Here is a 27,365-nt window from a genome sequence, read left to right as displayed (position 1 = left end):
CATAAAAAGGTAGCAGAGCCCAATAAATTCCATCGCTAGTGAAACGGAAATCCCCAATAACCCTCCACCCAGCACTTCATAAATAAAGCAGCCACCCACTTGTAGGCTTAGAGAAGACTGAGCAGGTTTGGGTCTCAGAGGCCAGCAGAGCCTCTGGGCTCTCCCGGAGGAGGGTGGTGTGTCCTGGGCAGGGGCATGTCCCCAAAACGTGTCCAGGTTGGAGCAGTCCGGAAAGCATCATCATCCCTGCTTGTTTTGTGGGTCCCTGCATATGCCAGGGAATGGCAAGGAGCAAAAGGGATGATGGTGGGAGAGGATCAGAGCGTGCTAAGACAAACGGGAGAACCAAGGCCCGTAATTGCATCTTCTGTTCACCCACGGCTGAGAAATGGGCTGAGCATCGGCGCCTGGCCCCCCCGGTGCTGGGCTCCCCGTGCCCAGGGACTCCAGATGCTGGATCTGTGCCCCAGAGAAAACCCCATTCAGTCCATTTTTGGTGGGAGTGAATTATCCTTCCCCCTCCTCCCTCCTGAAAAGAAACAAACCCCAGCCAGTCATCCACACTATTGTTCCTGGAAGGATGGATTTTTGTCTCAGAAACAAGTGCTCATCTGTATTAACGCTGGGTGAGTGATAATTAGGAGCCGCTGTAGCCTCCACATCTCTCTCAGCAAACAAGCGAGCCTGCAATGCTCCTACCCACAGGGGCTCTGAGAGACACGTCTGCTTTGGTGAAAAATCCTGTCCCCTTTGTGCCTCTTTCTCCCCTCATGGCAGCCGTGGCTGCGCCGAGGTGTGGGGGACCCGGCTGTGAGTGCCCGCATTGCACCTATGGCTTCAAAAACAGAGCATCCACTTGTCATACCTTTTAAAAAATGTAATTAGTCTGCAGATCACAGCGTCAGGTTTCTCTCCACGAGCCCAAAGATTAAAAAGGGAATAGATTTTGCTGTTGGATTGGGATTCGGGGGTGTTGACACGGCTCAAAGAGCAGGGACTTGGCAGTGTTCATCATAAGGCTTGTGGTGAAGGGGCAGGAGTTGGGGATGCTGCAGTGGTCTCTCAGCAGTGTCCCCCAAATCCTCCCCAGAGCCTCAGCGAGTGGCTTGTTCTTCTCCAGCAGCTGGGAAGTTCATTACTCAACCGCAGTCACTCACACCAGTTGGTCTGGGCACCTGAGCTGGGTTGGTTTCTCACTTTGGAATGGACTCAAACCTGCTTGTTGCTGCACCACAAGCGAAGGCAAAGGCGTCCAGTGCTGGTGTGCACGCTGGCAGAGGATGGGTCTGGAATTTTTGCACATCAGTCCTTGGACCCAGGTGGCTGAGGCTCATCTGCAGTCCACGGGACGAGACGTTGTGATTCTTAGAGAGGTCACCAAGAAGTGGTCTTGACACATGGGGCTCCATGTCTTGCTGTAGCGTAGCCTGGGGAAGTGCAGATGGGCTGGAGAAGCTCGAGATGAAAAATGACAGCAACTGGCCTTAGGCAAGTAAAGGCCAAATCAAGCAGAATAACACGACAGCCTCTTCATCAGGTGCCATGGAAAACACAGGCTTCTGTCCTTGGCTCAGCTGAGACATAGCTGGAGGAGGTGGGGCTGCCTCTCAGAGCTCTTTGACTACAACATCTTTTTTTCTCCTCAAGTGGATTGCAGGGTTTAAATGCTTCCCTTATGTTAAGAAAATCAGACGAGAAAACCTCTCAACCATACGAGTCTCCTTGAAGAAAACGAAAGCATTGGCACAGCCATCAACACAGAGGAGAGCGCGGGAAAGCTCATCTCTGAAAACACGGCAGACAGGGCTGGTGTGGCGACAGCTTGGGAATGCTTTGCCTCGCAGGAGAGTGTTGTCTGTGTTGCAGCAAGCGAGAAAAATCTGCACCGTTGGGAACAGCACAGTTCTAAGAGTGGGTCTCATCAAACACCCGCAGCTGGAGCGGTGAGGTGGAAGGACCAGGACACGGGCTCGTTCGATGGCTTCCCCACCTCCATCCGAGACAAGCCCCATAGTTTGTCCGGATGAGCCCGTCTGCTGAGGCAGTAATTGAGTGTGATGGGACACACGAGGGTCATACTGGTCTTGCCGAGCCCTGGTCAGCCTTTCCCTCACCTTGGTGAGCAGCAGCCGGGGAGGTGTTCTCCAGCCCTTCACCTCGTTGTCACCATCCTATTGCAGTAAGAGCAAGACAGCCCCACCTGAGGTTTGGAAAGGCCCTTGTAGGTCATTTGCTGCCAAGTGCCTTGTTATCGCAGCCGCTCTGTCGTTTAATTCTCATCCCAAGGTCCTCTTGGAGAGAAGCTGGATGTCTCCTGACCCACCCAGCTGAGCAGAAGGGCGCGGTGCAGAGCGGGGCATCGGTGATGAGCAAGGGAGCTACAGCAGAGCCAGCTCCCCTGAAATGCCACGCTGTGTCCTGTCCTTGCTAATCCTGCGAAGCATCACAAGCAAGACAGGAGGGAGAAGCATCTTGTGGCCTGTCTAGAGTTGAGAATAATTTTTTTTTTCTTAAATATACATTGATTGTGCCACAAAGGAGAATTTGGGTTGGAGGAGCCAGTTGCAGAACCCCAGTGGTTTTTTGTCTTTAACCTGTGAGTTTACAACATACACGAAAAGAAGAGAAAAATCCAGCAGAAGCAACAAGAGCCAAATGATATAAGGATCTTTGTTTCTAAATTTTACTGTGTTACAGGGATGGAGCACCATCCATCCCAGCACGCAAGACTTCTGGGAAGCCGAGAAGAACAAGGTATTCCTGTTTCAGTATTACCAGACAAGCTGCCATGCAGCTACCACATTTGTATTTAAAAAAAAAAAAAAGATAAGAAACCAAAGCCACAAAAAAACCCCAGCTTCCAAACCAAATCCATTTGAAAAATGCATTTTTGTCATTCCACCGTGGTTTATTTGACTAATCCCCAGTGGGAGTGGGGAGTGGACTCCAGAGATGAGGTCCTAGGTCTTTATGGTGAGGGTTTATATGCTGAAGATTTTCCTTCACACAAACATCCCATATTGCATGACTTTTTTTTTAAAAAAAAAAAGCTCATTTGCTTGAATACTTGCTTCTTTTTGCTTTCCTCCTACCCCACCTGCTATTTTTTCCTACATCTCAGGAAACACAGTCCCCATTCTTTGGTGCAATGGTGATGTGTCCCTCAGCATCACTCCTAAGAAGGAGCACCAGCTTGTCAGGTCTCAGCAGGTCTGGGAAAATACTGGTGGCAGTGAATTGCAGACATCTGTCCCTGGGCTTATGCCAGTGGAGATCAGAGACATGGAGGACTCTGCTAAGAAGCTGTATGACTGGCAGCTCTTAGACAATTTCGCCTGCTCCTTGCATCTTGGATGTCCTCTCCGTTCTGCTGAGCTTCTGAGGCACCGACTGCAGGGGTGGCTGCATCTGCAGGAAAGTTCAAGTCTTGGAACCCACAGAGTACAGGAGTCTTGAAAGCCAAACTGCAGATCCCTCTCAGGGACGTTGTGTTGGGCTTGCCACCCCTGGAGCTGTATGGTGCTGAAACTAGGAAAGCGGAGACGCTAGATTTGAGATGAATTCATCCTCTGCATCCTGAAGAGGGACTCTGAGTGTGCCACACCAGGGAGAAGGAGGTGACCGTAAGGTGACCGTTGGAGGGGAGCTCATGTGTGCAGTGGCAGCTTACCCCAGTGCCAGGCGCAGAGCTGCTGCAGGACCCGATCTGTTGCTCATGTTCAGGATGAAGCTGCTCCCACTTCATTCCTTGAGCTGCCCATAGGGAGAGAAAATAGCATCTACAACTGAGGCAGCATCTAGAGGAGTCGCTGCCTCTTGGGCATCCCCAAAAGCTACATCCGACAACCAGGGCTGGGCAGGTGTCCTCGGTCATTGCCACATCGGGTTCATAAATACCTGGTGACGTGGGTCCTGTGAGCCAGCAGCAGCTGAACTTCACGTGGTACAGTCACCTCCTCCCGCAGATGCACGCCTTGGTGAAGACCTGTGCATGAAGCAGCTTCGCAGGGGGAAGGGAGGATAACAGCATCTCTGAAACGGTCTCTGCAGCTCAGAGAGCCAGGCGCAGGGGATGGGTGGGTGGATGGATGGATGGATGGATGGATGGAGGGATGGATGGATGGATGGATGGATGGATGGATGGATGGATGGATGGATAGATGGAGGTCATCCAAGCTGCGGGGAGGATCGCAAAGCAATGCCAGGCTTATCCTGGCTTTAGAGAGGGCCGTCTGGTCTTGGAAACACGGGGGTAGCAAAGCAGGTGATGCTCTCCGTGGCAAGGTTTATCTTTGGACCTGACATACTCGGTGAGAATGCGCCATCTGCTCTGGCTGGGGTGTCATTGCTGCCGGCAGCCAGCTGGGCAGGGGCGAGAGTCAAGCGTTTGGCGTGGGGCTGGGCAGGCTGGGATGAGTCAGCTCTCTGCTGACCAGCTCCGCAGCGAGCAGCAGCACCGACTTGCTGGTGTAACAGCTCAAAGCACAGATCAATAGAAATAAATACCAACATCCATAATCTCTTTCCATCTGTCTCTTCCATCTATTGTTTATATCAGCTAGATTCAGCCTCATCGCTAGCAAACGCTGTCGTGAGGACCTGTAAAATTCCCTCTCCTAGAACCCTTCAAGTGTTTCTCTGATTCTTCACCTCCCCCCCCAAGAATGTGACTGTTGGTTTTGATGAGGTTGAGATTTGCAGGTTTCAGGCTTTAAGTAGCCCCTGTCTCCCCAGACCTCTGCACTGCTTTCCCACAAATCCCAGTGTCCAGCTAAGCCACTGGCAGCTGAGCAAGAGGATGTGTTTTTTGGACTAACACCCCTTCCCGGCGGAGTGGCCCCGGCAGCGGGGGTGGTTGATCTCAGAGCAAGGAAACACGCTTTGCACCTTTATCCTTGAGACCTCCTGTGACTGTGCATCAGGTCTTTGGCATTTAAGTCATTTTATAAAATCCCATTTGTTGAGGGTTTGCCTTTCTCTTAGGCTTTTCTGTTATTTAGTAGGTGTTTTATCTCTTCTAATGTGCCCAGAGGAGTTTTGGTGCATCTGTGCTGTTGAAGGAGGGTTGGCATTAAGCAAAAAATTTCTAGCTTTCTGATGATTGAGAAAGCAGGAGTAGGGGTGGGGGAAGAAATTTAAGCAGGATTTTATGTTGGCCTGAAAAAGTGAAGAGAAGAATCTGTGCCAGACAAGAGCCAGATGGACAAAAGCCACGACACAAATCTGAGCTCTGACAGCAGCAGCAGCTTACCTGCTCTGGCAGACCCAGCAGAAAAACGTTGCGTGGGCCTCGGGAGCCTCTGCAGCCCATAAACTTAAGAGCAGTTTGCAAAAAATAACCTCTTGCTTTTTTTTTTTTTTTTTTTTTTTTTTGCATAACAGCTTTTACATGGAAGGAGTCTGAACAGTGTTGACGTGCAGCAAACAGCAACGGTGCTGCGGGAGGGGAGTGGAAATCAGCCCCAGGCCTTGGCGAGCTGGGTTAATGGGATCAATGTCCATCTAGGACTCTTCTCCCGTGTGTCTTAATTTCCTGGGGTTTTTTTTTAAGAAATAAGTTTATATATTCTAGGTTTTATTTTTGCACTTTGCGTCGAGCTGGTCCCACTGATGGCTTGAAAAGCCTTATTGTGTTACAGACAGCTCTGATTTCCCTAGAACAATACTTGCACCCCTGCTGCTTTCTCTTAACATCACATAACCAGCTTCAAATTCAGCAGAGAGGTAAAGTGTTGGGATAATTGTCAATAAATAGCAGGCGTTTTACATTACTGAATGCCTCATTCAGTCCTCAACAAAGCGCTGGGTAAGTTCAGGGAGTTGTCTCTCATGACCAGTGATGGAAACTCCTGTTTCTTGGGCTGTTCTCAACTAGACTGGGCTAAAACATGTTGTGGGAAACAACGGTGCGTGGAAAAGCGTGTGATTTAGGGTAGGTAACGTGATGATTGAGAAGGAGATAGTTGCTGGTGTAACTGCTTAAAGGTACTTTCTAGGTTTAGGGAAAGCCTGTGTGCTCGTTTCAAAGGGAGATCCTTATTATTAGCATCTAGTAGGTGTTTTTCATCTACTTACTGCTCAGACATTAACTCATCGGCATGTCACATGCTTCTGGCTAGATTACTCCTACCACACAGGATTTGGGACAGGTCTCTCCTGTCTGTTTAGAAATTGCCCCGAGACAAAGGCGGGATGGTGGTTTGCATAGAGCTGCGCCGGCAGGTCCCTGCTCCCGGCACCTGTCCCGCGGGAGCCTGGTGGCAGCCGGTGCCATCGCTGCTGGACTGGGGAACTCGGTGCATGACATGACCCCCACGGACATTCAGCCCTGCCTGGCTCAGAAGATGGTTGTACTCTGGATTTACACTTTAAGCTGACCGATTTATCTTTTCTTTAGGATTCCCTTGTACTATCGCTTCACCCATCCATTTCCCTCTCCCCCAGTGACTCGCTGTGTCGCTTCTTTTTCTTTTCATTGTGTGTCTTTAACTTTTTTGTTCCCAGGACCTCTCCCTCTGCAGAAAGAGGGTTTTCCCAGCAGAGTCCAGGGCTAAGCCGGAGCCTCCCTCACTGTGCTCTTAGGAGCAGCTCTCCCAGGCCAGGGCTGCTCGGTGTCTTCTCCAAACCTCACACCCCCTTGGACTATCCAAGCCCTAGACCCACTGACCACACTGGTGGCAAGGTCAGGTGGGAGAGCAAGACCTCAGATGTCTGTGTGATCCTACAGGTCTGAGGATGCTTTAGGTTTTCATGGCTCAGTAGCTCCGTGGAGCTTCAGGATCCCAGCTCAGCTCATAACATCATGGCCAGGGGCCCAAGACTGACACTGTCCCCTCTCTGTCACTTCCAGCTGTCCAGGAGGAGAGGCAGCGGGGGAAGGACCGCAACGAGAACGAGGTGGAGTCAACAAGTAGCGCCAATGAGGACATGCCCGTGGAAAAGATCTTGGAAGCTGAACTCGCAGTGGAGCCAAAGACAGAGACGTACATCGAAGCAAATATGGGCTTGACGCCGAGCTCGGTAAGGCAGCGCTTCCCTTGGCCCCAGGATTGGCCAGGATTGACCTAGCAGTCAGGACTGACCTAGCATACAGCAGCGAGCCTAGGTCAGAGAGGGGTTATCCTGTGGGAAAAGAAATAGAGCTCAGAAATGCAACTTCTTAGCTCTGCTGTAGACACCGTGTGTGAGCTTAGATGAAAGCAGGAGGAAAGCAAACCCCTCTGCCCCTGCACAACCACCAGCACTGGTACTTTCCTGTCTCACAGCCATAGGGAAGGAACAGATACTGTAGGGCATGATGAGAAGGGCTCACAGAAATGATTTTATTTTAGTTAACAACCCATATGCTAAAAGGCAGGAAGATCCTCCATGCTCTGAAGAGCTCAGAGTCCAGTCAAACCGACAAACAGACTGGTGTGGCTGAAGTGCAAAGAGATAAGAGCTGTAAAATTAGGGTGGGACTTTTCAGATGCAGAATTATAAAGCTGCTTGGCTCTAAGAAGAGAAAATCTGGAGAAGTTCGGTGAGAAGTTTGCTTTCAATTTCCTTTCCCATTTAGAAGCTTGCGTTTAGGGCCTGCTTGAAGCATCTGGGCTCTAACAGGACCTTGTGTAAACAAGAGATAGCTGACAGGGAAATAGGAAAAGAGTGAGAAGCTGTGGTGAGGGAAACCGTTTTGGTCCCTTTCCTAAGAGATTCCCTTATCTGCAGGCTATAGCCTTGCTTAGAGAAAGCCTCCCTGCAAAGCAGCTGCCTCCAAATGTGAGAGCCAACCTACCCTCTGAAATTCTGTTTCTAGGAGAGACTCTATGCAGATCCCTCATAGAGCCCTGTGGCAGAGCGAGTAGCTGCTGCCCAGCCGAGGCAGCATTTAGGATGCAGTCCCCATTCCTCGACAGCCCCTGTTCCCCTGAAAGCGGTGGGAATAGAGGAATGCCTCGAACAGATGGGACAGCAGTTGGGGCAACTAGCATAGCAGTAGGGTCAGGAGTGGGGCTAAATACCCTCACCCCTGGGTACACCGGGGGAGCCCTGAGGGTCTGGGAAGTCTCAAAGCAAAGAGATGGAGGGAGAGAGGAAAAAAAAATTTAAAAAAATTGCCGTGCTCTATTGTGCGTGTGCTTTTGGGGCCGGGGTCAGCTGCACGTGTTTAATTTCCCATTTACCTTACGGCGATGCCTTCTGGCAGGCACAGCCCAGCCCACATGCTCTGGTAGCAGGAAGGGCCGCTGCTGGTGTCATCAGGGCTGCGGAGGGGCTAAATTAACCCCAGGACCCTGGTAGCTCTTGCCAGCCTTGCTGCTGGGGACTGGGGAGCATCCCCTGGCTGCCTGGCTCTGCCAGCGTGCAGGCTGGCTCAGCCGGGAGAGCAGGATCCTACGCTGAAATATCCCTCTGCATTTCCTATTGCTCTGTGCTAGGTGTCTCTGAGGTTGGGATGATGAAATGCAGCTATTTCTAGCAAGTGGAAAGTCTCTGCAGTATTTATTTTCTGCTACAATCATACTTTATCTCTTTCTTTCTAAGAGGCTGGGAGGATTGAGCCAGGAATACCTGATCTGGCAGGGCTTGACAGGAGATCTGCGAGTCAGGCCGTTCCTTGGATGAGATGCTCTTTTTGGCCTTTACCTACGAGGATGCTTTAGGGCTGGCTTGCTAGGTGAGGCTTAAGGCTTTAGGGCTGGCTTTAGGCTGACTTGCTAGGTGAGGAGTAAGGCTTCTGGCTACAGACAGAACCAATTCCTCCTCAGTGAAACTCTGCAGAAATGGGTACAGGGCCATGGTGCTCCCCTGCATTTGGGACCCCAGTGATGCCCCCCGGCCGGAGGGTCCCATCGCCACGAGGCTGCAAAAGGGGCTTTTTTGGAGGAGGTAGCTCAGCCATGGTTAGTGAGGGGCTCGGGGAGGCTCTGACTGCTATCAGGATTAAAAATACTTCAGGGGAGTTGTAGCCAGCGTTGTGCTGACTTGAAAACAAACCCCAGAGAGCGAGCTGAAATAAATGGCTTCGTCTGGCACTGCGTCTCCTCAGCCTCTTGTAGCAAATTGAAAGCTGGTTCCTGCATAATTCAACACGCATTACTGCGAACAAGGATGTGTGTTGCATCTAAATAGAAGCAGGAGGCTTGTTGAAATGCCCTATTATTGTCAAGCGGCTTCTGTCGATGAGGTGACATTTGTAGCAGGTTTAGCAGATGTATGAGATCAGCAGCTCGTGGTGACGAGGCCACCGGATGAGCCGAGGGAAGACGAAGGAGCTGCTCTCCTCCCAGCCCTCCCCAGAGAGCCCGAGCGACGGACAGGCAGGCAAAGTCAGTCCCCAATAGACATGGGGTAAAGAATAATGTATTTTTTAGTTCCGATTAGCCTGGTATGTTGGGTCCTTTTAGTTGTGCCCCTGCGCCTTGGCCCATCCACAGTGAATGCTGCTGGTGAGAGGCAGAGCTCCAGCACTTACACGGCCCTTTCTACCGAGCTGACACGGGCTGGGATGGGGTGTCAGGGTGCTGTAGGAGTTCACACCCTCCTCTCCCAGATGCGACTGTCACCTTGTGCCATGGTGCCTTGGCTGCTCTGAGGGCAGAGATCCCAACTCCGGTTGAGGGAGGTCCCTCTGCTTCACCAGGCTGGCACTGGCACTGATTTCTTTCGCCTAGGACTGTGTGGGACACAACTGTGGGGCTTCAGCACAGTCCTCAGAACTGGTAAAAGGGGAGGGCGAGGTGTCTGCAGCCTCTTGGTGGTGAAGTGCTGCTCCGAGTATGTGTGCAGGGACCCACGGCTCTGTCCTGACACCTTGGTTGGCACCAGAGAGGATGGGTACGTTCACGGTTTGAAGCCCATGATGGGGAAGGGGGGATATAGTGGGGTGTGAACCTTGCAGGTGGCATGGACAGGACAGGGAAGGATGCTGAGCCAGGCCCAAAGCACTAAGACAGAGGGACGTGCCCCTGCAGATCTGCTCTCCTGCCTTGGGTGGTAGGAGAGTGTCAAGACTAGCTTTTCCATGACCATCACGAAAACACTCACTCGAAGTAATTGCACTGGTGAGCTCCTGATAACAGCTCTTCAGCCACTGCAAATAGCTGCTAACTGAGATGGTTGTCTGGCTTCTGACCGTGGAGAAGGGGATAAATCCTTTGGGAGGTTCCCACAAGCTGTAATCCTACCCGGCTGCAGGATCCCTCCACACTGCATCCCCCAGAAAGCCCCCAGACCCCGTGTGATCCGTGTCCCTCGGGTGCTGGGGACTGGCCCTACGCCCTCAGCAGGTGCCTGTCCCCAGGCAGGACGATGGGGCGCAGGGATGGGTTTGCCTCAGCCCTGTGTCCCCAGCAGCAGTGAAGCTGGGCTCCTGCAGTGTAAGCACCACCTCGGATGGGCTCCTGGCCACTGAAAGGCAAAGCCTGTAACTGAGAGGCGTTATCCCCATTAGCTCTTAATTGGCCTTTGAGCAGCTGGTTTCAAGTCACCATTTTCTGGAAGATGTCTCCAAGCTCTGGTTTTCCAGAAGGATCAGGTGCCTGCATGTCCTTTCATTCTGTCACACTCCGGCACCGTGCCCTTGCTATTTACTGCAGGAGGGGATTTGCTTACCCTGCTCAGGGAGGGTTTCTAGCACCGCTTCGCAGATCCTCTCCCGGAGACAGGCAGGACCCTTTCAGCTTCAGGGATGATACTTTCAGCTGCCTCCCAAGGTATGGCGATTAAGTCCTGCCAGGAAGCACCGTGGTGGTTCCAGGAACTGCCATTTGAGGTGTAATCAAAGGCTGGGCCCCACGCTGAGGCTTTGTACGAAGCACCAAAGGCTGGCTACAGCCTGTGCAGCGGTGATGCAGCCTGGGCTTGCTGCAGCCGGGCGAGTCCTAGAGACAGTGACAACCTGCCCAGAGGCAATCCCTGATAAAAGCTTTGGCAGAAACATCTCACTTTCCTAAAATCCCCCTTTCGTGGGGCCGTGCAGGCACCTGTTGCTTCGTGAGTTGTTTTCTGTTGCAGGATGGGGTCTCGCCTAAGCCATGACCCCTCCGGGGCATGCAGGGCTCCATCCCCATCCTGAGGGAGATGGGACGCCTGGGTTCTCCACCTGGCTGCTCCAGCTTGCTGACCAAACTTGGATGACTTGAAGATGGTGATGTTTCCATATCCTAGGCCCCAGGTGTCCCTTCTCACCCTTTCTGCAGACACCTCTGAGTGCCGATGTTCCCTGTTTTTCCAGTGAAACACTTAACCCTGCAAAGCTCCTCACACCCAGCTTGGGGTTTTCCTGTTGTCCAGAGGAAATCCTGTCTTATCTCCCTCTCCCAAGGAAAAGTCCAGTCCCTGCTCACATCTCTGTCCCCAGGGAAGAGCCCAAGCTCCCTCAGAGCAAGACTCCCCTGCCCTTGCATGCCTCAGGGAGCTGCTGGAGATGGGCAGAGCAAGGAGGGAAAATCCCTGTAACGATGCTCCCTGCTCCTCAGCTGCGCTGCTGAACGCCAGCCCATTCCCATCCATCTCTGCACACAACAGGTGAAAATGCTTCGAAGGCAGGTGCTCCTGAGCTTGCCAGATGCTGGTTATTTTAAGCCTGGAGAATGGGAGACATTGGCCACTGAGGCACAGAGTTTGTGTTTGCTGCCAGGGGACAGCGGAGGGGACTGGGCAGGGGTCTGGGGGGGCAGGAGTGAGATTTAGCAGTGTGGTCGTTGTCTGCCGAGCCTGGGAGAGGGGTTTGTCATAGCACAGCCAGCTCATGATGAGGAATGGCCTTGTCCTGCTGAAAGCAAGCCTTGCAGGAGAAAGAGGTTATGCTGGCGTTTGTGTCTACTCTGCCTCTGAATTCACACCCCTTCCCCCGGCAGTCCAGGGGTGAAGTAAACACTCCTTCTCCGATTTGGAAACTGCTCTTTTAAGGACATAGAAGAAAAATAATTGTACAAGCAAAGCTGCTAGCTATCAGCAGGGATTACAGGGGGATATGTGGAGGGGCTCATACATCCCTGTCCAGAGAGGTAAACCCTATGTACACACTTGTACTAGTAAGGTCTGTCTTTGCCAGGGTTAGGCAGGCTCTTCCAGTTCCTAATCACAAGCCCACTTGAGCTGTTAGCAGTTCCTTTAAACAGGGATTTGGTGTGTTTAGGCTGACTGTCCTCCTTGAGAGCAGATGGTTTTTGTTACTGGATAATATTTCAAAGGAAAGGGTTTTTTCTCTTTTTTTCTGTAATGCCCCCTCTGGTGCTGGTTTATCGAGCTGAGAGGTGCTGGCATGGGGAGCAGGCGTGCTACATGGGTGGGAGCCTGCCCTTCCCTAGGCTGGAGCTCGTTTGGTTCATCAGTCCTTGTGATGGATATTGGGTCTCATGGTTCCTGATTTGGGGCTTGCTAAAAACTATTTAAAATCACGTGGTGGAAAAACCAAGTCAACCTCCTCTCCTTGTGACTGATAACGTCCACTTCTGGGGTGCTTCCAAATCTGGGGTCCTACACTGCAGCAGGGAGGCAGCAAGCCCCTTCAGCTGCTCCTCCAGCCTCTCCTCTTCTCCTTGCTCTGCCTTCTCCAAGCCTTTCGATCTCCTTTTCTTGGCAGCCCAATGACCCGGTGACGAACATATGCCAAGCAGCAGACAAACAGCTCTTCACCCTGGTGGAGTGGGCCAAGAGGATCCCCCACTTCTCCGAGCTGCCCCTGGACGACCAGGTCATCTTGCTCAGAGCAGGTGAGTGGGAACAGTCCCCGTAGGAATGCTGCATCTCACCCGTGACAGGTATTACACGTAGATTTAGGTCCCCGGCAACTTGAAAGCTGTTAGCTGATTCTGAGTAATAACCTCTGATAATTCAGTTGCTAAATAGGATTTTAAAAGCCCCAAGGGATGCGTTGCTGAATGTGATCCAAAATGTTGCTCTAGCTGCCAATCAGGTGAAAAATGGCCCAGATGAAGATCTCTGATGAACGAGGCGCTCGGAGATGTGCACCGGGTGGTTTAAACCAAGGGAGCTACGTGCTGCCTTCCTCCCAAGCCGAGACTTGAAAGATCAAGTGGGCTTGGGACTCCGTGAAATTTCATCCAACTGAGATGTTTGATCATAATTAAAACCAGAAAGGGGAGAAAAGTATATCAACCTCCTTCTCCCACCCACCAAGATGAAAATAAAATTATCTGGGCTTGCTTTAAATTTCCTTGTGTGGCAGGGGGTCTGCAAGAACGGAGGCTTTGGGAGGTGAAAAGCAGTTAACTGTGAAAAGGGACTTCTTCCATCGAGTAAATTAAGCCCCGACTACTGCCAGGTTATGAACAAAGAGCAAGGAGAGCAAGATATCAAGAGCAGAGCTCGACAAGGGTGTATTTTAGGGATGAAGCTCTTTGCATAGCTCCAGTCATCAGATAAGCCTTTTTAAAGGCTTTAGCTTGAAGGAGTGGAGAGTTTTGCTCCCTTAAGCAAAGAGGAAGGCAAGTTGTCAGTGGGACACATGAAGCTCCTTCCAGCAAATTACAAACTCCATGTGAAGGGTGAGATTGGGAGAGGAAATGAGGAGGCCTTGGTGGCTGGTGGTGGCACCCAGCTCTCTGCTTGGCCATGAGAGACACCGACCTTGGCTACTCGAAGTAGGCAAGGGAATTCAGAAGGGAATGGTGGAGGAGTCTGGGGCAGAGCAGAGGTGCAGCCTCAGAGCAGGGTGAGCTGGAGACGTACCTGGGGCAAAGCAGCCCATCAGCCCAACCCGAGCAAGCCAAGGACTCTGAAGGCCCTCGTAGTTTTAAAAGTTCCTCTTGTTTGCTCAAAACGTACTTTTGTAGGGAATTCAAGAGGGGAAAAACATGTGTTCCTTTATCTGCACTCTTCTGGCCTCAGGTTAATGGCCTCTGTAGACAAGACGCTGCTGATCCACCTTGATGTCAGCGTTCCTGGCTTCTTACTGTTGAAAGTGTGTGCCCCAAAATAAATGCCCATGAAATGGGGCAGGAAAGTGCTTTAAGAACCAAGTGCAAGGTATTCACGTCAACACAAAACATAGGAACTGCCACAACTCTTCCGATCCAAGGTCAGTCTAGGTGGCTTCAGGAGGAGGTATAAGGGCTCCAGAGTAGAAGGATGATGGGATCAGTGTTTCCCCCTTCCCAGCACATAAACACTAGCTGTCAGTCTGTTTAATAAGGCTGACTGTAGCCCAGATGCATGAATCTTAATACTTTCTGCAGATTTTTATTGGCTATCAAGCAGTCTAACTGCGTACCTTGGCCCTACATCCAAATACCCAGTGCCTCTTGCAACCTCTCTGAAATCCTTGACCTTGATGGTTTCTGGTCACACCATTTACTGGTGTAGGTTTTCCACTCTTCTTGTATTACTGAAAGGGGATTTTTATAGTCACATTTCATCTAGTGATTACAGCAGTAGTCTGGGAATGGAGAATTTGGGGGTTTTATACTTGCTGCAGGCTTGGCCAAGTCCCATGCCCTCCCTGGGTGGCTCCTGCTAGCCCTTTGGTGAAGATGCTCCTCTGACTTTTCCGTGGGTGTGAGGATTACCAGAGCTGGCTCAGGACACTCTCTGGAAAATACAAAAAGTGTATTTTTGAAGAGGGTCTCTAGAGCCTCTTGTGAGAGTGGATGAGCAGGGGAAGCATCTCTGTAGAAATCTTCGAGGGCTTTCTGCAAATATCTCAGGGAAGAACTGGATTCAGGAAAAAAAGCTGCGTTTTTCTTTCACGAAGTGGAAACAAACCCCACAACAACAGTTCAAGCTTTTCCTTTCTCTTTAACAGAAGGCTAACGAAAGCTAAAGCGGAGATACTCTGGCCTGATGTTCTCTCCTTCGTGCTGGTGCTTTTTATGACAAGTTCTGAGCTGGCATCCTGGAGGGGTCACTCCAGGGGGCAGGAGAGGGGGCTGCAGGACCCATCGCATCCCAGATTTCATGGTGGCTCTAACCCCATGGCCATGAGGCGGGCTGAGCGCCTGGAGCGGCTCCGATGGGGTCCGTGCTCCAAGCGTCTCTGTCAGGGCCTCAGATAACCCCTCCCAAGTCTTTTAACCAGTGGCTCTATCTATTATTGAGTGGGGAGAGCGGCCTGCTGAGAACAGCTGCCCATGAAATATTTAAGTATTAAAATTTAGCTAAGAGCGTCAGGTTCAGTCATGCATCCTCGGAGGCAAAATTAAGTGGAGCACGCATCTTTGGAGGAGCGGTGCTGGATGGGCTGGCAGTAGTTTTCCTCTCATCCTGAATCATTTAAAAATTTTCCCCCTCTGAGCTTTTTTGGAGAAGAAAACTCAACTTTTCAAACCTGTTTTCCCTGGATTTTCGTGTTTCCAAGCTTGCTGTGGCTGAGACGGGAATAACCTGATGTTTTCTCTACATCAAGGCCAGCCTGGCAAAGGATGCTGAGCACTACATCTGCAGCTGCAGCTCATTTTGTAGGGCTGGTGGGGAAACTTGGTAGTGAGATGGATTAACACGGTGGTCACCGCACTGCCAGGTGCCTTCCCTACCCCCGAGGAGCCATTCCCGGCAGCTGCAGCCTCCTTGTCTGATGAGAAGGGAGTCACGAGAGTCAAAGATATCTCCTCTGCTTCTCTCCAGAGCTTGGGCTGAGATGCAAAACTCTTTGGGTAGACTTGTTTGTTCTCTAACTCAGATTTGCTGCCTAATTTTTCCTGCTTCCCTGCTTATCTTGTCAGCTCTTTGGGGATGCTCTGGTGAAATAAGTTCCCCATTTCAGCCCAGCTCTAAATGGGAATGGTTCAGCTGAAGGATGGTGATTAATCCAGCGCTCCTTAGCTGGAATAAGCCCAGCGCAGATGTTGGCAGCACCCTGCAGCCTCACCATTTTCACATATTTCTGGCAAGCTGGAGGCTGGATTCGGCATCGCTGGGGCTGTGCGGAGCGGTGGCAGAGGGGTGTTGGGTGATGGCCAAGGGCAGAGTTGTGAAAGCTGGTGCCTTGGAGGGACGTTGTGGACCAGCTTTGCTCTGTGTTGGTTGGAGCTCTGTGGAGGGGCTGCCTGTGGAGTTGCTGTGGGTCTGCGTGGGACGGCTGGTGGGAGGCACCCACGGCACCTTTCTGTGGGTCTGGCTCTATGAGGGCCCCTTCAGCCACGGAGCGTGGTTCCAGCAGGCTCCTGGGGCAGTCCCACGGCTTCTCCCCCGTCCTCCTTGGGTTTCACAGTGTTGCAATCCCTCCGCAAGTGCCAGGCCTCGCCCAGTAAATAGCCAAATAAATGTTCCCGTGATTGGGGTGGAAACATCCTGTGGCCACTTAGGAAAGAGTGAACTTTATTCCTTGTCAACATTTCTTGTGGCACAACCCATCTCTGCAACAGTGGGTAAATACAGCACACATGGACCTTGTGTTTATTCCAGTCAGTGAGAAAAGACTTGTTTCTGTGGCAGGAGGGGGGGCGAACAATGTTGTTTGCTTTTCCAATCTGGGAAAAAAGATAAAAAATCAAAATATCTTGATGTTTACGGACCCTGCCAAGCACCCCTGTGTTCTGGACCCCAGAACATTTTCAAGCCAGGTACATCAGCCACAGGTGTTGCAGAAGACTCATCTTGTTTTAGTGAAGATGTTTGTCCTGGTGGAAAGTCACCAAAATTTCCACCCTGCGAACTTTACAGCATTTTTTTTCTTGTTATGGGTTTGTTTCAGACATTTTTGAACTCAACCAGTAATGGGTTTAAGAATTTGAAGAAGTGTTAAATCACGAGGGGGAGCTGGAAGGTGGGGAGGGAGGTCGCATCTCCCTTCCCTTCCCCATTTGTGACTAGCTCACACTGCTCCCGTGGTGTCCGGGCTCGGAGGATGTGTTTGCTCTCTCCCGAAGTAGCATGGCCAGTTAACTAGTAATACAAAATTTCCACGCAGCTATGGAAAGCTGTTAGTGGAGCAGTCATGGACGATGGACATCCCAGTACAGCCAGAGGAGAGGCAATCCCTCCCAGTATTTCTGTGGCAGAAGCAAAAAACCTGCAAGCAAGAGTTTTCTTGGTCCCCATTTACACAGCTGAATAAGGGTGAATGAACTTTTGTGCCCCATCGTGGCCTGAAAATGAGCCCAATTAGCTGATACAAAGCACTAATAGGTCTTTAACTGCTCAGAGGCACTGGTATAAGGTCAGAGGGGGAAAGCAGGGCTCCACACCCACTCGTAGGTTCACAGAGGAGCAGGGCAGTGAGCTGTTTGCTCTGGTGCCTGGAAGGTTTATAGAGGAAACTGCTTCCCTTATTAGTGTTATATTTTTAGTGCATTTGTTCCTTAACGGTTTTTTCCTTCCCTGACATGCAAGAAAGGGTTGGATCCCTGCTCCCTTCCCACGTCTAGCCTCGTTACTCTACCAAAGACGGTTCTTGAGTGGTTTCCTCCTCTCTTTTTAGCGCTGAGGGGGTGACTTTGCTGATTGCCAAACCTGCTGAGGACCCTGTGGCTCTAACCTGCAGCCTTGGTTCTTTTCTCCTCCCCAGGGTGGAACGAGCTCCTAATCGCCTCCTTCTCGCACCGCTCCATCGCCGTCAAAGACGGGATCCTCTTAGCCACGGGGCTCCACGTGCACCGGAACAGCGCGCACAGCGCTGGCGTCGGGGCCATCTTCGACAGGTGGGCAGGGGGAGGGATGGGTGGTGGGGACCACGGCTCCGGCCACCTTGCTTAGACATCCCCCATCTCTGTCTCTGCACCCCTCTGCCTCCGTTCCCCACGTTGCAGCTTGCCCGAGGGGTGGGGTGGAGATGCGTTGGCACATGGGCTGGTGGTCGGAGAAGCCCGGACTGAGGCGTGTCCATCCCACGGCCTGCATGAAAATGTCATGGTCCTTGCTGCAGGCGATGACATTAAATCTCTCCTCTTAAACCTGCAGAAACCAACAGCCCAAAATAGTCAGGGAGAGGGCTGCCCAGTGCAAATCAAAGCCTCTTTCATGGGGTCCAGATGCCTTCTAATGTTACGAGCAGGCCACTCCTGTATTTCTTTTCATCTTTAATTGGACCAAGACATGATTTTATTTTCACAATGAAAAAGCACCAAAAATACCCAGCAGGTTCCACATGCGTATCCCGAGGGCTCTTTAATCTCATGCTTCGGGAAAGTGTTTTAAAGCCAGACTTCCAGGGTGTTGGACCCGCAGTGTGGCTCCAGACGCCGCTTAAACGGTGGCTGATTTCTCTGCCCGAGACTCATCTTGAGACGACTCACTTGAAACCAAAATCACCTTTGCTTCTTTGCTTTGCAAGGAAATTTTTCTTTGGACCTGGGTGACATCGTTAGTTTCCTGTGAGGTCATAAGTGCAAGATCATGACTTCACTGCAGGATCTAACAGGAAAAACTGGGCAATCAGTGAAAAATATTTCAAGACCGGCACCTGCAGTAAGAGCAAAGGGAGTAATAAAAATTACCGGCAGAGGAAATTGCTTTTAGATACCTGTTGGGGTGGGTTTTTTTTGTTGTTGTTATTATTATTTTTTATTTTTAGGCAGCTTTCTCGGGTGCCAAAGCCTTTCAGTGAATGTATGAAGCCAGATTTTATGGTCCCTGTTGCATCTCACAGGAACTATCGATGTTCCTAATGAGCTATTTTTGATACAGGAGGAAAATGAGGGCATATCCTCAGCTGGTAAAGCGAGCACTATCCCATGACTTCATTAACCACACACCAGAGGACCTCGCTCTGGGTCTGACACCTGGGTGTTTTTTCATTTCTTTTTAACGCTGACGCCTGTGATTTCTCTGTCCTTTGCAGAGTACTGACAGAACTCGTGTCAAAGATGCGAGACATGCAGATGGACAAGACAGAGCTAGGCTGCCTGCGAGCCATTGTCCTCTTCAACCCTGGTACATGCCGTTACCTTCTCTCCTATCCTCTCTTGGCTGATGCTTGTCCCTTTGGTTCCTCTTCTTACCTATAAAGCTCCATTGCAAATAACCGAGGGCACCCAACTCCTGAGGACAGGGCAAGAAGGAAGAGAGGCAGGAATGAAAGTCAAACTAAGTGCTGCACCTGCATCTGCCACCTTACAAGCGTGTCCTTTGCAGGTCAGGGACGGCTCTGGATTCATGCCCAGGGTTGCTCTCTAGGTCTCACTTTCCAAGAAGTGTTTTCCCGTTCGTAGAGGGCAGAACAGTTTCATGGTCCAAAATATTGCCCATACAGAGTCCAGCCTTGGCCAGGACTTGGCTGCAATTCTCTGAGGCGATGGCAAGTCCTGCTTTGGGAGCTGACTCCTACTGATGGGCTGAGCTGTCTGTTGAGCTTGAGGGGCTTTGGTTTGATCAATGTACGCAGTCCTGTTTTCAGTGTTTCTGCTGACTCTGTAAAAGTAAAGTTCTGGTGCTTGAGGCAGTTGTCCCTGAATAGGAGCAAAAAGGAATCTAAATATCCTTCAGGACAAAAATATGGGTTAGAGCAAAGTTAGAGCATGGACCTTGTTGTCCTCTCTTTTCTGATCTCAACATCCAAGGGCTTTTATTAAGTGTATTTCTGGAAGAGCCCTCTGCAGAGCCTGCAGAGGGTGAAGGGCATGAAACCTGCTCACAGCATACACCAGAACTGTACTTCTTGTCAGAAGCTTGCTTAGTTTTACAGACTCCAGGAGGCTTCTTGCTGCTCATGTTTCCCCCTTGGTCCCAGCTGCCCAAGGAAGGAAGAAGGTTCAGTGCTGGGGGTTGTCTCCAGTGTGTCAGAGAACAAAGCAGGAGATAGACTGCCAGCCTGCCGATACCTGTACGGCTCTCTTGGGGGGTTCCTCAGATTTTAGAGCCGGCCAGTCCAGAGTAGAAGCAGATGGCAGCCGAGGACAGACCTCCACATCTGCAGCCACCCCTCCCTGCCCTCGCAGGAGCATGGTTTGTGCCCAAGCATGGCTCTTTCTCTGGCCTTTCCCACCGAACCCAGGCCAGGGCATTTCAGCAGGGTTTATTGCTGTTTCTTGGGTTTGTTTTTCTGCTTGACTTTTTTTTTTTTGTTTTTTTTTTTCTCCCCTCGCCTTGTAATCACCAGTAATTTATTGTCTGTAATTTGGGATTAGCCGTATATGGTAAAAGAAGGGGAATCTGGAGAGGTTCCCGTGGCACATGTGCTTGGGGATATCAATTGCTTGACTGTCCCTTTCACCCTACTAAAAACAGATCCTTGCCGTGTTGCAGGGGACCTGCCAGAGCAGGGGCTTTTCCTTTAGCCCTGTCGCAGTGCTTTGTGCTGGAGGGAGAAATCCCACGAGCCCAGGACTTGAGGGGGACTTAAATCCTTTAAATGAGCCTCTGTGACCACTGGAATGTGCCAAAACACTTGGGGTTGGGGTATGAGGTGGGGTAAAACAGATCTGGAATCGTAGAGCAAAGCTTTCAGGGCTTGAATGCTCCCCGGGAGGTGTTAGGTCCTGCCCCAAATTCCTGGGGTTCAGGCCCCACGTCCACGCTGTGTCCTGGGAGGGATGGAGGGGGCGTTGGGGGGTGCGCAGGGGGGTCTTTGCCTGCCTGGAAAGCCTGGAGGTTTTTGACTGATGGTCCTTTCGTTGCCTTTCAGACTCGAAAGGTCTCTCCAACCCGGCTGAAGTGGAGGCGTTACGGGAGAAGGTGTACGCGTCGCTAGAGGCATACTGCAAACACAAATACCCCGACCAGCCCGGGAGGTGAGTTGCTGGCTGTGCCCTGTTCTCCTGCACCCTCACGGCCCTGCAGAGCCCCGTGCAGTGGGTGCTGCAGCCCGGGGCAGGGTCCGAGTGTCATCCTCGGGGTCACTGCACCTGTGTGCAGGTGCTGGGTCCCTTCCGTTTAGGGCTCTCTGTTCCCTCACCTTCTGGGAGCGAACTCTGCTGAGAAAACCACTCATTTCTACCTGCTTCAGCTGTGAACATCCTTAGAAAATCCCCCTGTGAAGTGCAGAGAGGTTTTTTTTTCCCTCGTGCCAGTAAAGGTGATGCAGCCAGGACAAGGTCGGGCAGTAACGGCGGTGCTGGGACCCGAGGAGCCCGGCTCCTGCGGCTGCAGCAGTGGGTTGAGCACACGGGGGAAGGGGTATCATTTCCCTTTTGGCAACCACGGAGAGCAAACCACAGTGAAAATAAGACTCACACGGAGTTAATTTTCGGTGGCAGATGAGCATCATTGCTGGGAAGTGAAAGCCTCAATTGATGCTCTTTTCTCCCCTCCCCGCCTCCCCCAATCCAGCTGGGAATGGGAGGGGGAATTAGGAATGCTTTCCTGGACCGCTCTGGAGCTGAGTGGGCGCATTTTCCCAGTTACAGCCTGAAGCTGGCAACTGCCAGTTAAGTTACTGACAGCCATTTGAGAAACCAAGCAAAACGCTGGAAACTGCTGCTGTTGCGTATCACTGCTGAGGCGTGAATATTGGGAAAAACAGCCCAAGCCACTGGGATTTACATCTCACCTGCATTCCCGGTCTTGCGTGTCTGGATGGTTAAATGAAAAAAAAGAATGCTTTTACAGCAGTGAATGCAGTGGGCAGATGACGGCCTCAGAAGTAATATTGGACTTATTTTTCCCCCCTTTGGGTAGCTGGCAGATGGAAAAAGATGCATTGTTAAGGGGCTTCTTGGACGTTCATGGTTGGCTTGTGGCAGGAGAGGTGGGATGAAGGTCCCGTTGGGTGTGTTTGCCTCTGCGGTGAGGAGGGGAAGCGGGGGATGAGCACAGTGCACAGAGCAGGGGTGATTACCTCTCCTCTCCCGGGTGGTTTCTGTGGACCTCAGGCCAACTCTCAAGCCAACTCCTCTTCCAAAAAGCATTATTAAATTGCAGTTCCTAAGCAAATCCAGACCCAGACCCTGGATTTTGGCTGTTCTGGTGTTTCAGAAGAGCTCTGCTCGCCTTGGGGCTCACAACGAGCAGCCAGCCGTACCTGGCACAAGGAGAACTGCCTTGGGAATCATGGCCAATCCTGGATTATTCCCCCGGTGGGATGAACTCTGCTTTGCACAGGCATCCAGTGTCGGCAGCTGAGCCGTGCTGCCCTCGCACGCTGCTGCTTTCTGCTGCAGGCTGGGCTGGGGCTGGCGTGGGGACAGCCCCGCTCCTCATCGACCAAACCACCACGAAGCTGCTGTGCGTGACTGAGCAAAGTCGCTGAGCCACCAGCAAAATCAGTTCCCCAGGGCTCTACCTCAACGAGCAGTGATGTGTAAGGGAGCATTTTAGGTTCGGTAGCCTGCACCAGGAGCTCTGATCTCTCACTGGCTTTGAATGACCTTGTGCTGGGGACTTCCTTGTGTGATCCTCACACCTTTCTTGGTGAATTTAAAGATTTTTGTACGCTTAAGGCTGTTCTGAGAACCGTGACCGGGCATTGCTGACCTTACTCCATCTCTTCTGTGGTGCAGGGCAATGGTGGAATAAGCCCAGGTGGCTTGGGAGGGTTAACTCGTGGGCTGGGAGTCCAGAGTTGCACAAGAGCTAAACGAAGCTCCCAGAAGCTCTCTCCATCCTCCTGGTCTCATGGCACAATGTGATCACCATCTGGGCCTGGAAACAAGTTCTTCCTGTGGCTGAGCAAACGCCTGGTCGATCCCGTGGTGGGAGCAGCCCTCCCCTGCTCCACGCTGCGGCGAACGCTTGGCTTCCTCCCCCCCCCCCCTTCAGATGCCCTTTGGCGTGTGACTTCAGCCCAGTCCCCGGCCACCGAGAGCTTGTGAGCACCATGTAAACACCAAAAGGGAACTTCTCTGCAGCGCCGAGACGGAGGGAGGCATTCCTAGGAAACCCAGCTGTGCTCCCCCCATGCCAGCCCCTGCTTCTCTGCTGGGGGGGGGGACACACACGACAGACACAGTGCGTACGTGACACCGAGCAGCCGCAGGGAATCGGGGCTATTTTGGGGCTATTTTCTCCCCTCCCAGCCGCAGCCCTGGCACAGTTGTGCTGCGGGCTGGTTATCTCACAGTTAAACGTATCCAAGGGCTGGAGCCATCATCTGGTTTGGTTTAAAGTGAAACTTCCTGAATGGGATGGTAGGACTGAAAAAAAAAAAAAAAAAAAAAAAAAAAAAAATAGGGAGAGAGAAGTGTGCATCCATGTATAATATCTGTATGTTTGTGCATGTCTCTCTCTCTATGTGTGTGTTTTCTAGAGAGTCCCCTTCTCCCTGGGCTGGTTCCGGCCTTTGCTTATGTTAAAGCCCTGATTGTGCAGCAGTAAAAACAAATAAATGCGCTCCCGACCATTAAAGGGCCTTTTCCTCGTTTTGAGAGCGGGAAGGCAACATCCCGCAGCGCCTGGGCTTGCTGCCTGCACCCCAGGGGCGTGGGCAGGCAGGATGGGGGCACCCCGGGTGGCACCGCGGGGTGCTCCAGAGCACCCTTGCAGGAGCTGGTTTCTGCAGCCTCTTGCCAGCCTTGGAGCCCAGCACACAGCAGCCTTTCCCCAGCACGGCCGGGTGGCCCTTGGGCTCGTCTCCTTCGCCCCGGCCGGCTCCTGCAGCTCTGTCGGCTCTCCCCAGCCCCCCTGGCTCTCCCCTGCCTGGCTGCGCAGCCCTCCTGCCTGTCAGCTCTTGCCGGCATCGAGGGTGCGACCTGACAAGCGTCTGCATGGGCAGGGCAGGCTGGGGAGAAAGGGCTTTTGTTAGGCTGGTCCTCGTCGGAGCCCCGCGTTGGGCAGGGAGAAGGGGAGCACCCCGTGTCCCAGCTGAGTTGCAGTGCTTCTTCCAGCTTTTGCATCAAAGCCCTTGTCTCCTCCGTTGGCTTCATCCCCAGGGTGCCCCCAGCCTGGCTGTCAGCGGGGTTTCTGCCGCACCAGCAGCCCCAGGGATGGCTGGGGGAGCTGCCTGGGAGGTGCCCTGGTGCCTGTAGGAAAGGGGCATTGACGAGCCAAGAGCCAGCTAACCCCACTCAGCATCTTCTCCATCCCCTTCCCGGCTACTTGTCCTTTTCCCTGACCATGTATCGGCTGCTGGGGCTCCTGCACCACTGCCTGCACCAAGGCTTCTTCCCTGTGAGGGGGGCGAGGCCCTGGCACAGGCTGCCCAGAGCAGCTGTGGCTGCCCCCTCCCTGGCAGGGTTCAAGGCCAGGTTGGACGGGGCTTTGGGCAACCTGGGCTAGTGGAAGGTGGCCCTGCCTGAGGCAGGGGGTTGAGACTGGATGATCTTTAAGGTCCCTTCCAACCCAAACCATTCGATGATTCTATGATCCGTGGCACTTCCTCCCTGTGGCTGTGGTGTAGGGACCCCACGAGCATCTTGGGGTACTCACGGAACAGTAATGCACATGTATGACACAGACGCATGAAGCCGGTGGTACATCCCAGTCCAGAGACGGCCTTTCATTTCTTATTTTATTCTTCCGGCTCAGCTGTCAGCACATTTGTTGTGAATGTGCACTGTGGCTGCCTCATCTTCTAGGCTGGGAACATCATTAATGATTTCTCAACACAGCTCTGAGGGTACCCCCATGACTTTGGTAGGAAAAGAGCTTGTGTCTGACTCCCAGCCCTTCTGAGCAGGAGCAGCCAGAGTAGCTTTGGGGGTCAGGGCAGAAGCAGGGCTGCTGGTGGGGATGTCTGACCGTGTCCTGTCTCCTGCCCCCAGGTTTGCAAAGCTCTTGCTCCGTCTCCCAGCCCTCCGGTCCATCGGCCTGAAATGCCTGGAGCACCTCTTCTTCTTCAAGCTAATAGGCGACACACCAATTGATACCTTCTTGATGGAAATGCTGGAAGCGCCCCATCAAATGACTTAGAGAACTGCTGCTGGGTCAGTCCCTCGCCCGGCCGGGGTCTCGCAGGGACCCTTCCTCTGCTTTCCTCCGCTGCCGCCCCAGCCCATCCCTCCCTCCTCTCCCCAGCGCTGGAGGCACCGTCTGATCTGGGGCGACCCCCTGCCGTCCTTGCCTCCTCGTCACCTTCTCCCTTGTCTGTTTGCTGTCACTGCTGCATCTCAAGACCTGCTCGCTGGTCCCCTGCGCTAGATGTAGAGAAGTGGGAGCGGAGAGAGCTTGCCACCCGCCGCCCTGGCTCGCACCTCTGCCCCGGCCCCCGCCGTGCCATGAGTTTTGGGGTGAGCCGCCGGCTGGGCTTGGCATCACCCTGCGTGCGTGCAGGGATGGGGACGGTCCCAGCCCTTGGGGCAGTGGGGTTTGGACAAGCCGAGGGGAGTGGTTGAACTTGCCGGATTGCAGCTGGCTATTTTCAGAGGATGGAGTTTTTGAAAAAGAGAAGAAAAAAAAAAAAAAGAGAAAAAAAAAAGAATTCTATTTTTGGTTTGTAACTATTATTAGTAGTCTCGGTAGTTACTTCGCGGAGGGAGAGGCGGGCTGGAGAGGCGGCCCGGCCCGTGCCCTGCAAATGAGTCACCCGTGGCTGCACAGAGCCTTCTCCTTTCAGTTAAAAGCAGAGGATTTGGGATTGAGCTGAATCCCCCCCAAATAACGAGGCGACTGGTGGCACAGGGAGCCCGGGCACCCTCTCACCCTCTGTGCCGAACAGCAGCACCTGAAAAATCCCCTTTTGCCATCCCAGAGGGCAGCCGGGCATCGCTGCTCTTCCCGGAGATGCCTCTGCGCTCGGTGTGGAGCTGCCCACGCGGACACGAGCCGGCTGCAGCACTTGCTTTAAGGCTGACAGGGCCTCAACATCACCCTTCCCCAGCTCGTAGGGTCGTGCTGGGACCCCTGCCCTCAGCACCACTCCCGGCATTCCGGCACAGCCCCCTCGCCAGGCTCGGGCCAGCCTGTCCTGCCAGACCTTATTGCTTTATTTCAAGGGCTGTTGGGTCAGAGCAGCAGGAGCTGACGTGAGAGCAATAGCTCCTTGTTTTTTTTGGTCCTGACCTGCTTTAGGGAGGTTGGAGGAGTATTTCCAGCTGATGGAGTGGGCTCACCAAAACACCCACTCTGTGGCCGCGTTGTGGGGATGTGGCAGCCCTGGGTACCGGCAGGCGTTTCCCCGGGGCCAGCAGCACCCTCGCCCTCGCCTCACACGGGGGTTTCGGCTCGCCCAGGCAGCTGCTCCTGTTGATTCAGCAGCTGCTGTGCAAAACATTGTAAAGCAACAATTAGTGGGAGTGCTTGGCCAGGCTGGTAATTGTGGCTGTTAATTAGTGGTGGAACAAGAACAAGGCTCCCCCTCCCCTCGATCTCCCTGGTCGGGCAGGGATGTGGGGGCTGAGAGGTCCTGGCTGGGTGGGCATCGTCCCCATCCAGGATGCCAAAAGCACTTTGGCTTTTGCACGGTCCTCTCCTTGACTCTTGGTGTGACAGCAGGGAGATGGGCAGGTTTTTCGGGATTAGGGAATGTGCCCACACCCCACAGGATGGGACTCCCCGGGAGCGCCTGGGGAGAGGAGATCAGCCAGGGAGTCCTTCCCCTTCACCTCCCCATTTCACCCTCATCAGATGTCTCCAGAACCCCACTGAAAAAAATGAGTTAGAGAAAAGAAAAAAAAAAAAAGGCAGAGCAGGCGGCGAGGGATGTTAGGGAGAGTTTTTTCCCTCCTTGGCAGGACGGACTGTCCCAAACACACCGTGGGACGGGCACTTGGAGCCAAGAACGAGGTGCCTGCCTGCGGTTGGCCTGGGGCCAAGGGCTTCCCCACTGATTTCGTGTCTTCTGTGCTGTAAAATGGCAAAGTATTAGGTCCCAAACGTGTTTCTCGCTCCCCGTGGGTTGTAGCTGGCTCCTCAAACATCTCCTTTGTGCCTGGAGGGGATGGATCAGTGCCCACCAGCTCCCACCTCTGTTTTTGAGGGGCACGGTTGTCACCGGCCTGTCATCATCCCGCCTGGCAGCTCAAGTCCCCATCCCCTGCAGTTAACCAGGCCATCTCATTGCTAAATAAATACTCAAGATTTCAGGTCATAACTTTCCCTTAGGCTGGCCTGAAGTGGCAAATCCAGAGAGGCAGGGAAAGTGTTTTGGCTGTGTTTCTCCAGCAGCCTGCACGCCGCCGAAAATATTATTAAACAGCTTCACCCTGCAAGAATTTGCCAAGAAAACTAGGCAAGAGAAATGAAATATGTAAAGGGTGCCAGTAAACACGAGCAGGCTGTTCCTTGCCAGCGTAAGGCTGGCGCAGCCCCGCAGGGGGCTTGCAGGGAGGGGGTAGCTCCCAGCCAGCCGGCACGGAGCTCAGCCTGGAGCCAAACCAGCCCCCGGCCGCCGGCAGCCCCCAGCCCAGCTCTGGCTGGCAGAAAGGAGCCTGGAGCTCGCTTGCCGGAGAGGATGAGGGTGTTTTGTGAAGGAGTTGGTGGATGTTGCACTAGAATAAACCCACTGTCCTTCTCCGTTGGGTGGAACCACTTTTTTCCTGATTGGTAGCTTGGAAGGGGCTGTTTGGTGCTGGGTGCTGAGCTGTGGGGCTTTGCAAGGCTGTGCGCAGTGCCGAGCTGCAGAGCGGGAGCTATCCCATCCCATCCCATCCCATCCCATCCCATCCCATCCC

General features: G+C 52.7%; 1 protein-coding gene across 2 annotated transcripts in view; it reads left to right on the top strand.

The window, feature by feature from the left end:
* The window catches only part of RXRA (retinoid X receptor alpha), a 66,508-nt gene extending 39,149 nt beyond the window's left edge, over nucleotides 1-27,359 (top strand). For both annotated transcript variants that reach the window (XM_026860581.1, XM_026860580.1), the window contains exons 5-10: nucleotides 6,851-7,020; nucleotides 12,572-12,701; nucleotides 17,453-17,585; nucleotides 18,725-18,816; nucleotides 20,507-20,612; nucleotides 24,519-27,359. In XM_026860581.1, the coding sequence (XP_026716382.1) occupies nucleotides 6,851-7,020; nucleotides 12,572-12,701; nucleotides 17,453-17,585; nucleotides 18,725-18,816; nucleotides 20,507-20,612; nucleotides 24,519-24,666 (779 nt within the window). In that variant the 3' untranslated portion in view covers nucleotides 24,667-27,359. The remainder of the gene's footprint in view (nucleotides 1-6,850; nucleotides 7,021-12,571; nucleotides 12,702-17,452; nucleotides 17,586-18,724; nucleotides 18,817-20,506; nucleotides 20,613-24,518) is intronic.
* Nucleotides 27,360-27,365: the final 6 nt, after the last annotated feature.

Source organism: Athene cunicularia, assembly GCF_003259725.1.
Source record: "Athene cunicularia isolate RWA chromosome 17 unlocalized genomic scaffold, athCun1 chr17_part1, whole genome shotgun sequence".
Classification (NCBI taxonomy): domain Eukaryota; kingdom Metazoa; phylum Chordata; class Aves; order Strigiformes; family Strigidae; genus Athene; species Athene cunicularia.
Note: the sequence above shows the minus strand (reverse complement) of the source record. Positions and strands in the feature narration are given on the sequence as shown.